This window comes from Gymnoscopelus microlampas (assembly GCF_963454915.1).
Source record: "Gymnoscopelus microlampas genome assembly, chromosome: 22".
In the NCBI taxonomy this organism is placed as follows: Eukaryota; Metazoa; Chordata; class Actinopteri; order Myctophiformes; family Myctophidae; genus Gymnoscopelus; species Gymnoscopelus microlampas.
This window is the reverse complement of record NC_139959.1, coordinates 8,415,742-8,428,598: the sequence shown is the minus strand read 5'-3', so window position 1 is coordinate 8,428,598 and position 12,857 is coordinate 8,415,742. Positions and strand designations below refer to the sequence as shown.

The window sequence follows — 12,857 nt, the reverse complement described above, 5'->3', positions numbered from 1 at the left end:
AAGCTCACAATGCTTCGCAGTGCAACGCGTTGTGAGCGTGTCGATTGGATATTTTCAGCGAAAGCTTTCCCCACAATAACAGAAAACTGAAAATACACTAGTATAGAGCCCTGAGGGACACCGGTCAAACATATGGGGTTCAAGTGGCTAAGTGTAGTTCTAACAGGTGATAAAACAGACTTCCAGCACCAGGTGTTGTTGGGTGTGTGTGTGTGTGTGTGTGTGTGTGTGTGTGTGTGTGTGTGTGTGTGTGTGTGTGTGTGTGTGTGTGTGTGTGTGTGTGTGTGTGTGTGTGTGTGTGTGTGTGTGTGTGTGTGTGTGTGTGTGTGTGTGTGTGTGTGTGTGTGTGTGTGTGTGTGTGTGTGTGTGTGTGCGCGTGTGTGTGAGTGAAGCATAAGGCAACACAGGTTTTCAAACTCAAGGTTTGTTTAATTAAAAAAATAACAAATGATTAACAAAAGATTCAAACAAACAAGTTATAGGGCCCTTAAGAGGTCAACAGAACATAACTCTAATGAAAATAACGTGTAACTCAACTAACAGACCTGACATAATGACCCATGAGGGAGAATTATATAGTGGTGAACCAAACCAGTAAATAACACAGGGGAGGACAGCACTTAGAACTAACCAGAATCCATAGACATATAAAGGTAGACGTCTCCTCCGGCTCTGTGGCGTCTGAATCTCGGGCGCGCTTCCGCTTCCGCAGGGCAAGCGGGAAACTTCCGCGTGCGTCACAGAAGGGGACGCTCGGTAGGCCAATCAGAGGCAGGTGGGGGCGGGACAACTACATTCTGACAAGTCCTGGAAAAGACTCGCTGTGATTGGCCAGTAGTCAACGCATTGTGATTGGCCATTATTAGTCACTTTGAGTGGCAGCTTGCCCCCTCTCATATGGCGGCCGCGATACATGTCGCTCCAACGAACTGCAGAGGCCAATGAGGTATCTAGATTTCTACTTATATCTATGACTAGAATCAACCAAACAATTCCAAATCCCTCCCTCTCAATCAAGTCTCTTGGTATGGTCCTCTGCATCAAAACTGTCTCCACCCTGAGCCCTATATTATGCCATTCCAGGAACAGTCCTGACTGAACAAAGAGCAAAAGCATTAGTACAACAGTGCATATTGTCAATAAACAATTCTTATACTGGTTGTGTTTTATGCATTAAGATTACTGCAAATGCCAATACTAGAAAGTAGAGTGAATGCAAATGTGAGTTTGAGTTTGAGGAGTCTTATTTCAATGTGTGGCTGTGGTCACAGACATCACAGTGTGTGTGTGTGTGTGTGTGTGTGTGTGTGTGTGTGTGTGTGTGTGTGTGTGTGTGTGTGTGTGTGTGTGTGTGTGTGCGTGTGCGTGTGCGTGTGCGTGTGTGTGCGTATGTGCTTGCGTGTCTCAAATAGTTTCCATGTTGTGGGATCACCGAGAGGTCGAGCGCATGCTAACCACGTGGAGTTGGACTACAGTGATGTTGTGGTCATAACTGTTTCCTTTGTACCTGATGGCAGTGTTGATTTCGTCGACTAAAACTATGACGAAAAATGTTCTTCGACTACCTTTTTTCACTGACGAAAACTAAATAAAAAACAAATAAAAACTAAGCTACGATGACTAAAACTAAGACTAAATTTATTGACAATTTCGTCAACAAATAAAAACTAGACTAAAATGTTAGTGAGTCATTTTATGTTTGGTCATTTTATGTTTGGTTGCGTTCGGGTGTTGCACTCTGAAAATTGCAGATCTACAAGCTCACAACGCGTCACGCTGCGACGCGTTGTGAGCTTGTAGATCGTCTATTTTCAGCATGTAACCAACTGTAAAATCAGCCATTACGACGCCATCACGGCACCGCCAAAATACATTTTAGTCGACTAAATCAACTGTAGATTTAGTCGACTATAATCTTATGATATTTAGTCAACTAAAACTAACTTTGAAACATTTCAGATGACTAAAATATGACTAAAACTAAATGGAATTTGATTCAAACAACAATCAACACTACCTGATGTTCTACTCTACAGTGATGATGTGGTAAATACTTTTTCCTCTGTTATGTTGTAGCCCCTGAGGGTCAATGGGGTCAAGGTTTACACAGAAAACGTTGACAAGCGCCAGATCATCATGGACCTACAGATCAGGTGATACAGCCAATCCTTTTACAGACCTAGATCTGTTTTTTAATAAAGCATTGGGTTAGCTATTCTGGTATTACCCCCTAGGTTGTCTTTGCCCCCTTTAATTGTTTAAAGCCTCCTTTTTTAGAATGTTTTTATGCAAATGTGTTTTTATTCTGAACTGTATCACTTTGAGATTTGTTTCAAATGTAAAGTGCAATATATATAAAATGTACTATCTGTTTAAATCATTTATATATATTTTGTTTTCACCTTTAAATACTACTGTATTTTTTTTGTTCATCAGTTTTGTTGGGAACACTGAAATTGATGTGGACATCAAAAGATACTACTGTAAAGCTGGTATTAAGAGCATCCAGGTAAGGACGTTTCACTATTCCTTTTTTTAGTCCGACGTCACTTTGTAGTCCGACGTCACTTCCGGGTCCAAGAGGAACCAAGCGCCGTCCACTCTTCATTGTAAACAAACATGTCGGAACCTGTAAAACTTTTTACAATAACCTCCTTTTTCAGAAATGAACCATTGAGGGTTAAAAAGGGTCTTAATGCTAATATCATAGACAGTAAAAAGTAGTCTAATATATATAGTTATATGCATATATATATATATATATATATATATATATATATTTAGTGTAAACTAGGGAAAAAGTATAGAGCCATGGGGGAGGCTGGTCAACAAAGTTTGTAGGGTTTAAGTGTTTAATGCATGGAACATTGTTATAAGTATGCATGGGTTTGATATTCAAAAATCTGTGGTGGACAGTAGTGGAGTAAATTTACTTGAGTACTGTACTTAAGTACAGATTTTGAGTGCGAAAGTCATGTGTCTAGTCAGGAGTTTTTACTTCTCCAAAACTGCACAGAGCTGGCTGACAATTTCAAAATAATATTTAGATTAAGGTAGCACATCACCTAACATTATTCTTGGAAATATTCAAACATTTTGTGTGGTCCGAATAGCGCACTCGGAAGAACCAGCTAAGTTGGTTTTCAGCAGCATTCTGACTCTGAGTGTAAAATTGGGCCTGTAGGGGTTTTACTGTGCAATTCTACTGACTGTGCTGTAGCACTCCTGCTTTATGTCAGTATGACAATGCATATACTGTGAGAGTGAGAGTGACTAGGAATGTCTGGGGCTCCTGCTGATAAGGCTGCCCTATAAACATTCTTACTCTGAATAAAAAAATCCTTGCTTACTTAAGACAGCTGTGTGTGCGTGTGTGTGTGTGTGTGTGTGTGTGTGTGTGTGTGTGTGTGTGTGTGTGTGTGTGTGTGTGTGTTCTCAGCCGCCACAGCTTATTTTAGTCATTTGGAGTCCAAGATGTCCTTCTCTTGGATAACTCTTTGCTTTCTCTAAAGCATGATTCACACTTGTCGCACACCAAAAACAGCTGACCTACATGCTCACAACACATTGCAGTACGACACGTTGTGAGCTTGTAGATCAGCTATTTCCAGTGCGTGACACACTAAAAACTCAAGCCCTACAATAAGAATAGATATTAAAGGAGTAGTTCACCCAAAAAAATACTTATACTTATTTCTATCAATTCCACACCCCACAAAGCCTTGAATTCATGGAAATTTTCTTTTTTTTTGGTTGCATTCCTGAGCCAATAATTTGATGACCGAGCCATCAGTCAATAGGAGACTTTGTTGACAAAAACAAAAAAAATCTCCATGAATTCAAGGCTTCATGGGGTGTGTAATTGATAGAAAATAAGTCCTTTTGTTGGGTGAACTACTATTTTAAGATTCAAGAGTATTTGAATCGGTCAAACTATCAATAGAATACACGCTCAGGAGCATCTTCTTTAAGATCTATTAGGATATTTGAAAGGATATTTCATAAAAGCAAATCTGTGAGCGCGTACCGTAGATGTATGAGTGTTTGTGCTAGTAGGCTTGTTTGTTTGCCCTTGGCCTCTTGACTGTATCACATCGCTGAACAAAGCTGGTACAGAATATATTCAATCTACCTCCTTGGAGACTAAGTGATGTTGGACCCGTCCCTGACACTGCTCCCGTTATGTAACCCCCAGCAGAACGCATTTCTCCTGCAGCTCATTACCGCGCACTGTGCCAATACATCATCAGTCTCGGTTCTTTTGCCAGGAGGCTGTTCAAATTACCCATAGCTGGCGCGGCTCACCACATATTCTGTAAGAATTGCATGGGAAATGCTTTTGATTTCCATTTTGAAAGCGGCGGTGGCTTCATGCGGAGTGGAAACGGCTTGTGTGTTGAAACAACAACAGAGAGGAGAAAAGGCGTCGGATTGAATAATCCCGGTAGTTGTTGCTCTATAATTGCAGTGTAGGGCATTGGTTCTCAAATTGGGGTCTGGGGACCCCCAGGGGTCCTTGGGGAGATACCAAAAATGCGTTAATAAATCATTTTAACCCCTTTATCCATGTTTTATTCTTTGGCTATTCAAAAATAGCAGATCTACAAGCTCATAGCACGGCACCGAGTGCCGCGCTATGAGCTTGTAGATCTGCTATTTTTTGAAAAATCGTGAAAATGTGTGCAAATCTTTAAATATTTTTTTTTAAAGGCAAAATGTGTAACACAAATATTTGCTTCTGGGGGTCCCTGGCACAACATATTTTCAGGTGGTGGTCCGTGGCCACATACATATCAATTTGGGGGTCCTTGGCACGATTTATTTTTAGTACCACTGGTATAGTGGAGGTAAAGGATGACAACAGAGCAAGCGTGAAGTCAGGCTGAGCGTTACTGTACACAGTAAAATCCTCACTGTTAATTGATCTATTTGTAACTGTCGAGAGTATAGGGTTGGGGTCCGTAATTGGAGGAACCGGATCCAAAATCGAGGAACCGCTTTATCACACATGTCAGAGCTGGTATGTGGACTTATACGCCTGTAATACAATTATAATACCGGTGGTTCTCAAATTTCAAGGCCCACCATAACTCTTATAGAGTTAAAGACCTGTGAGGGGTCCATTTGGAACCCAGAGGGTCCCTGGACCTCACTTTGAGAACCCACTGCAATAATGTATCGATTAGTCACCCCATGGAGACTTGAATTCATGGATATTTTTATCCATGGTTCCGGTAGGAGACCTACCGAACCGCTGGTCACCAAATTATTGGCTTAGAAACAACGACAAAAACGAAAAAATATCCATGAAGTCTCCATGGGGTGATTAATCGATAGGGGAAAAAAGTGCCTTTTTTTTGGTGAACTGTCCCTCTAAGGAACCAGGAATCGTTAAAATCCTAAAGGATCCCCTTACCCTAGTCGACAGTGTACAAATGTAACCAAACATTTGACCCTTATGGGTCAAGGCACGGCCGGGGGGAGGGGGGGTTGTACAGTGTATAATGTTTCCAGTCAGTCATGTGCACCAGCCAGCAGCGCAACACCAGGGAGGAATGTTCCATCTCACACAGTGACATTACGAGAACAGCTTATTAGGTGGGTCAAGGGCCCGCATGGTGTGAGTTACCAGATACCGAACGCTCTCTTTAAATTGTGTGGGCGGACGTGTGTGTGTTTTTTACTTTCGGCATCATGTGTCCCTGTTGTGTTTCCACAGCTCCACGGAGTGTTGAGGGTGGTGATGGAGCCGTTGCTAGGTGACATGCCCCTCGTAGGAGCCCTGTCCGTGTTCTTCCTCAAGAAACCGGTGAGTCTCCTCCACACAGAAGCTCATATCGACTCACGACATCGATCGTTGCGTGCGTGCTGTTCCCGGACTACGTTTCTGCGATAATGCGGGGACATTTTAACCCATTAGGACTGAGGCCGATTCTATAAAATGTCTTCTAAATCCTAACAGTATTCTGAAAAAAGATATGTTTCTATATCAGTGGTGCTCAAACTTGTCAAGGACCCCCAAAATTATATATATTTGGCCGCGGACCACCATCTAAAAATGTTTCGTTCCAGGGACCCCCAGAAGCAAAGAATAGAGTTAAAAATGTTCGCTTTAAAAAATATATATTCAAAGATTTGCACACATTTTCACGATTTTTCTAAAATAGCAGATCTACAAGCTTATAGCGCGGCACTCGGTGCCGCGCTATGAGCTTGTATATCTGCTATTTTTGAATAGCCAAAGTGTAAAATAATGCTTTTTAGCTCAAATGAAAAAGTGACACAGATGCGTTCCAGGTCTTAATAGGTTAAATGTGAATGCGACGTGCTTGTAGCAGCACCTGCGATCAGAGAACGCTTTATACTCTGTGAAAGGTCGTGACAGTCATCAAAGAAGTAATGACGGCAAGGAGCTGGCAGAAATGTCTGAAATAGTACACAATAGAGAGGAAATTGCTCACACACACGCTGTGTGATGTAGAATTGGAGACATTTTAGAGTCAATAAGTGTTTTTAAACATCACAGCTGTGCTTTTCTAGAAAATAACTGTAGGTCCATTGTTCTGCTCAGGAAAAGGGCTGGATTCACTTGTTTACTAGTGTGTTGACACGTACATTTTTTTGCCGCTCTTTCTGGCTGAACTATTGTGCTTGATATTACACTTTAAGCTCAAAGGTAGCAATACCACAACTCATGTCATAGCTGATTCACGGTGTACTGTTCTTTCCTTAAATAATGTGAAGCCCTGCACTCCCATTTCTCTGACCTTTCTAGCATTCCCAAACGTACAGCAAAGAAAAGAGAACCAAAACTCAAGATCATCTGGATTTTGTGAGGAAAGGTTGCTTGCAAATAAGATGTTTACCAGTGCATACTTCATCAATGTCCTCCTCTTTCACCCTCAGCACAGAGCCGCTGCTGCGCAGCCAAAGGATAAATATATTTGGCCGATTTAAACCAAATAGGCCTTCTCAGTGGAACTAGTGTACACACTACCGCCTTAAATAGCAACAGATAAAGCCTAGCCCTACTTTAGTGGATATGTCTGCCCCAGGCACTTAGCTGGACTCAAAGTTGGAGATATGACCAAAGGAGACTGAAGAGCACCCCCCCCCCCCCCCCCCCTCCCAGACACACACACAAAGAAACACACAATCACACACACACCCACGCACACATGATGCATGCACACAAGCACATAGCTGCATGACAAGATGACTGATGAAAATTCATCAGCATGTCAGTCAAAACCCGGTGTGTTTCTTCATAAAAAAAGGTTTATTTTTTAATATATCTGTATCTCTTCCTGGTTCATGATATTTGCCTACAGGGACAATGAGTTCCTCCTCTTAATAATCAGAGCCAGTTCCTGACAGGGACATTCACAACCAGAAAATCATTATTTTCATATAAACCACAATCCTCCTCGCTGGCTGGCTGTGATTTGACGCTCCATCTCTCTCTGTCACATTCCCCCAGCCTCCCAGAGAAGGTGTGATCCTGTGTGCCAAATGAAAAGAGAAACATTCCCAGACCATATAAGAGGCTCACGCGCGGCACACTTCTGGTCACGTGACAGACACCACGTCTGATGCAATGCGGTGCAGTGTGTGTGAATATTCCTTCAGCAGGACTTTTATTAGAAATCCACCAGCAGGACCTATACTTGTACTTTCTAATGAAGTTACGGATGATTTGACTTGACTGTGATGTCAAGCAGAGCATGGTGATGACACCCAATAACATTGATTTCCTTTGGTTTGATAATTGGCTTTTGGTTTAATGTTGATCATTATGTCTCGAGATTCATGTACTGCAGGAAAAAAAAACCTTGGACATTGAACAGAGCCATTATCAGCAGATTGGATGGCACATCGCAGCATCCATGGTCATGTCAATTAACACCAAGGGGCATATTCAAGTTGATAGAGCTCTGGATTCTTTATAGCAGTATACACACACACACACACACACACACACACACACACACACACACACACACACACACACACACACACACACACACACACACACACACACACACACACACACACACACACACACACACACACACACACACACACACACACACACACGTGTCTTTCTAGCTGTGCAGTGCTCCACTCTCTCCTGCAGCACAATAATACATCTGCTGCAGTGCAAGTTGCTAAGGGTGAAAAAAAAAGGGTGTGAGCGGCTCATTAGCTGAAGCTAATTCCCTCTGCGGACTACAAGAATGCTCACTAAGAGGCTGATCTGTCAGCTCTGGTGGAGCTCACTATCTATGCCGTTTCTTCAACATCTCTTGTCTGTCTTTGATTCATTCTTTTGCCCTACCCCCCACCCATGTTCCTCTTTGACCCAATTAATTTAACTCAGAGAGTGCATTTCTACACTCTCAGAGCTAAATTCTCACTCAGGCTTTTGCAGGATACCGATGACTGAATATCAGTTATTTGTTCTGTTCAGTGGAATAATCTGAATGAGTTTTATTATGCTTAGATATTCTAAGCTGATGTCAATGAAAAAAATAATGACTTCACTGGGTATTTGGCTGCTTTCCGTGAGCAGCACACAGAAATAAATAGACCAGGAGTGTATTTTCAGCGGAGCACGTGCGCTTCCCGCTTCTGGGATGCATTTGAAACGTGTCAGATGGAATCAAAAGCATTGTCTAGAGAGCACTGGTCCCCAAATGATTTTGGGGGCAGATGATCAGCTTAACACATTTTTACCCTAGTATGCATCCGTTTTTTTAGCTCCTGCCGGGGTTTTTTAGATTTTTCTAACCTTTTTAAGTAGTCACAGAATATTTAGCTCCAGTTTGATCGATCTCCCGTTCGCTTGTTATACGCTGTTGAAAATAGCATGTTTCGCCAAAAATACATAGTAAAACACAGGAGCCGAGATACAGAATATTTCCCAAATACTTTAACCACCTCGGCGTCCAGGCGTAACGTGATGCTACTGCGCTCGGCGTCCAGGCGTACGCTTGGTGTCCAGGCGTACTCTTGGTGTCCAGGCGTACGCTCGGTGTCCAGGCGTACCGTGGCGTTACCACACTCGGTGTCCAGGCGTACCGTGGCGTTACCACACTCGGTGTCCAGGCGTAACGTGGCGTTACTTTGCTCGGTGTCCAGGCGTACCGTGGCGTTACCGCACTCGGTGTCCAGGCGTAACGTGGCGTTACCGCACTCGGTGTCCAGGCGTACCGTGGCGTTACCGCACTCGGTGTCCAGGCGTACCGTGGCGTTACCGCACTCGGTGTCCAGGCGTACCGTGGCGTTACCGCACTCGGTGTCCAGGCGTACCGTGGCGTTACCGCACTCGGTGTCCAGGCGTACCGTGGCGTTACCGCACTCGGTGTCCAGGCGTACCGTGGCGTTACCGCACTCGGTGTCCAGGCGTACCGTGGCGTTACCACACTCGGTGTCCAGGCGTACCGTGGCGTTACCACACTCGGGTCCAGGCGTACCGTGGCGTTACCGCACTCGGTGTCCAGGCGTACCGTGGCGTTACTTTGCTCGGTGTCCAGGCGTAACGTGATGCTACCGCGCTCGGTGTCCAGGCGTAACGTGATGCTACCGTGCTCAGTGTCTAGGCGTAACGTGATGCTACCGTGCTCGGTGTCCAGGCGTACCGTGGCGTTACTTTGCTCGGTGTCCAGGCGTAACGTGATGCTACCGTGCTCAGTGTCTAGGCGTAACGTGATGCTACCGTGCTCGGTGTCCAGGCGTAACGTGATGCTACCGCGCTCGGTGTCCAGGCGTAGCGTGATGCTACCGTGCTCGGTGTCCAGGCGTAACGTGATGCTACCGCGCTCGGTGTCCAGGCGTAACGTGATGCTACCGCGCTCGGTGTCCAGGCGTAACGTGATGCTACCGCGCTCGGTGTCCAGGCGTAACGTGATGCTACCGCGCTCGGTGTCCAGGCGTAACGTGATGCTACCGCGCTCGGTGTCCAGGCGTAACGTGATGCTACCGCGCTCGGTGTCCAGGCGTAACGTGGCGTTACCGCACTCGGTGTCCAGGCGTAACGTGGCGTTACCGCGCTCGTTGGCCAGGCGTAACGTGATGCTACCGCGCTCGGTGTCCAGGCGTAACGTGATGCTACCGCGCTCGGTGACGCATAAGCTAAATGTGTGTCTGTGTGCATGCATGCGTATGTCCACAGTCCACACATGCACAATAAAGCAAGAGAAATTTGGTTAGAATAAAGTTCTCCATTTGTTACTGGTTGCTTCGCCCGCCTTTTATAGAGTTCCTTTTGTTTGCTGTGCTTAATCAAGGCATGTGTTGCCTGGATACCATATTGACTGGAAGATGTACCACATGGGCCACATATATCTAAATGTACTGTTGGAATCAATTATAAGTAATTTGGTTTTCCACTTCAGCAGACTGTGTGTGCATTAAACCATAAAAACCGGGAAAGCATTTTATATTTTAGCTATATATATAGCAACATACGTTTTTCAGAACACTTTTAGGATTTAGATCATTGGTTTTAGAACAGCAGTTCTCAAAAATAGCAGATGTACAAGCTCACAGCATGTCACTTCGTGCCGCACTGCAAGCTTGTACAATTTCTGGGGGAAAAAGTGTTGAGTAATGTAGAATTCTTTTTACACAAATCTTCTCTTCTCGGGGTCGCTGGCACAAAACATTTTCAGATGGGTGTCCGCAGCCAAACATATATCATTTTGGAGGTCCTTGACCTTGGCATGATAAAGTTTGAGAAACAGTGATTTAGAAGACATTTGTAGAATCGGCCTCAGGTCTTAATGGATTAAGGTGATGAAAAGACTGCAGAGACAAAGTATTAATTATCCAGTGTAAGATTTTTCACCGGTGTGTCTTTTCTTATTTTCCTTTTACTGTAGATTCTGGACATCAGCTGGACTGGCCTCACCAATATACTAGACATTCCTGGGCTCAAGTAAGTTATATCTTGACACACTTGGTAAGAAGAATGCATGTGCGCGTGCGTGTGGTAACTACCACCGTTAATGTAGTAGTTAACTACATTAGTCAACTACTAATGTAGTTAAGTGGTGAGAAACTACTTTCTCACAGAACAATGTTCCTCTGAGGTATTCTGGAATGTTGAGACAAAAAGGAAAAATGCATATTTGTATCCTGTGTGTTGAGCATGATGTCATTTCTGTGCAATTTGTGTTGTGACTAAGCATACAAGAGAGACCATTTGAACATTCTGTTGGTACGCTGACGGAAAATGTCCAACAAGTTAGACAGGATGTAGTTGGTAGCCATGGCAAGGATTCAAAGGTGCATATTTGAGCTGCATTTACAACCACACCACAGAACAGGTCACTGTCACACATCTTGAATGGCTGTTGATGAAGAGTCCAGAGAAGTGTCTGTATTAATAGAGATAGCCTGGACCTTTGACCCTAGCCTCGAGGAAGGCCTTTATGACCAAAGTCATAAAATACCAACCACTCCTACGTACCATCTCAGAGCTGGTCTATAGGTGCAGACTCATTTGTTTTTATATTTGGCAGGCTAGGACACACCCACAGACTGGTTGTTAAAGGGTTTCAACAACTTGGCATGCCCAAAAACGATGCAAAAAGGCTGGCAAAGTGCTGTTTTGTCTCTTTCATAATATTTGTATCCTTGTATGCTCTCCTTTTTGTGGACATGAATAAATAAAGTATGTGTGTGTGTGTGTGTGTGTGTGTGTGTGTGTGTGTGTGTGTGTGTGTGTGTGTGTGTGTGTGTGTGTGTGTGTGTGTGTGTGTGTGTGTGTGTGCACATGCGCTTGTGTGTGTGTGTGTGTGAGACACAATAGGTTACAGGAATGCACTGTTACAGTACCCGATAACAAATAAGACGAAACGGCTGCCAGGCTTTGGGCACCAATTCAGCATCTATTCTACGTGGATAGGCAGTAAAATAAAGGAACGAAAGGGCAGGCTCAGAGCCCTGCCAGGCATAATATCAATAAGCCGTGCATTTTTTAAAACCCTGCTTAGCCTTCCAGCATCTGAAATGCTTGCGAGGCCCAACCACAGGGGACACGCTAGACTCCATGCTGGCAAAGCTTTTAGCACTGAAATGATAGAACACGGTGAAGAAAGAGACATAGGGGGCTAGTCGAAGGTTCGTTTAATTAGAAAGCACGATGGATGGCTCAGCCTGCAAGCCTGCCCTGTACATGCTATCGGAACTACTGATTGTAATTCATGACTGAGGGAGGAGGAGGAGAAGGACGGTTGGGGTGGGTGGTGGAAGAGGGTAGCATATCGTGGCTGTCGGACAGAAGCCTTGTGTCTCCATACTGTATTTCATTAGTTTATGTTTTTTCATAACTCTATGCCCTATACTTTGTTGTATGACAGTGTCCCGCGAAAGTTGCAAAATAATCGCAGATCGACCAGCTCACAATTCGTCCCAATGCGACATTTTGTGAGCTTTTAAATTTCTTTTAAATCTTGAAATGTTGTGAAAATATTCACACCTATCACGACATGCCTAAAATCGGGACGCCGGGGTTGAAAGTGGTTAAGTCCGTCTGTGGGTTTTAATAAATATTTAAACAAAAAAGTATGAACAAGAGTTAATGACTAAATAGCGACTACATTGGATCCATTTGGAATCCAATATTGTTTTCCATTTCCTGACAAGTAACAGTTTTGGACATACAAGGTTTCCACCCACAACAGTGACGATATGTCTTATACTGTACATACTGTACATACATATGTATGTCTTGGACTACAGGTATGTTGTGAATTTAGATGACCCTCCACGTGGTCTCCGAAGAGTCTCCCAAGAGTCTCCCTCTAACTAAGGGTGGTGAGTGATGGTTCAGTTGAGTCGCGGCGTGAGCG

At 44.0% G+C, this 12,857-nt stretch overlaps 1 protein-coding gene across 4 annotated transcripts in view; it reads left to right on the top strand.

The window, feature by feature from the left end:
- Positions 1-12,857, top strand: part of esyt2b (extended synaptotagmin-like protein 2b) — a 51,084-nt gene that overhangs the window by 10,861 nt on the left and 27,366 nt on the right. For all 4 annotated transcript variants that reach the window (XM_084048259.1, XM_084048261.1, XM_084048260.1 and 1 more), the window contains 4 exons: positions 2,077-2,153; positions 2,437-2,509; positions 5,720-5,809; positions 10,884-10,939. In XM_084048259.1, coding sequence (XP_083904385.1) covers positions 2,077-2,153; positions 2,437-2,509; positions 5,720-5,809; positions 10,884-10,939 — 296 coding nt within the window. The remainder of the gene's footprint in view (positions 1-2,076; positions 2,154-2,436; positions 2,510-5,719; positions 5,810-10,883; positions 10,940-12,857) is intronic.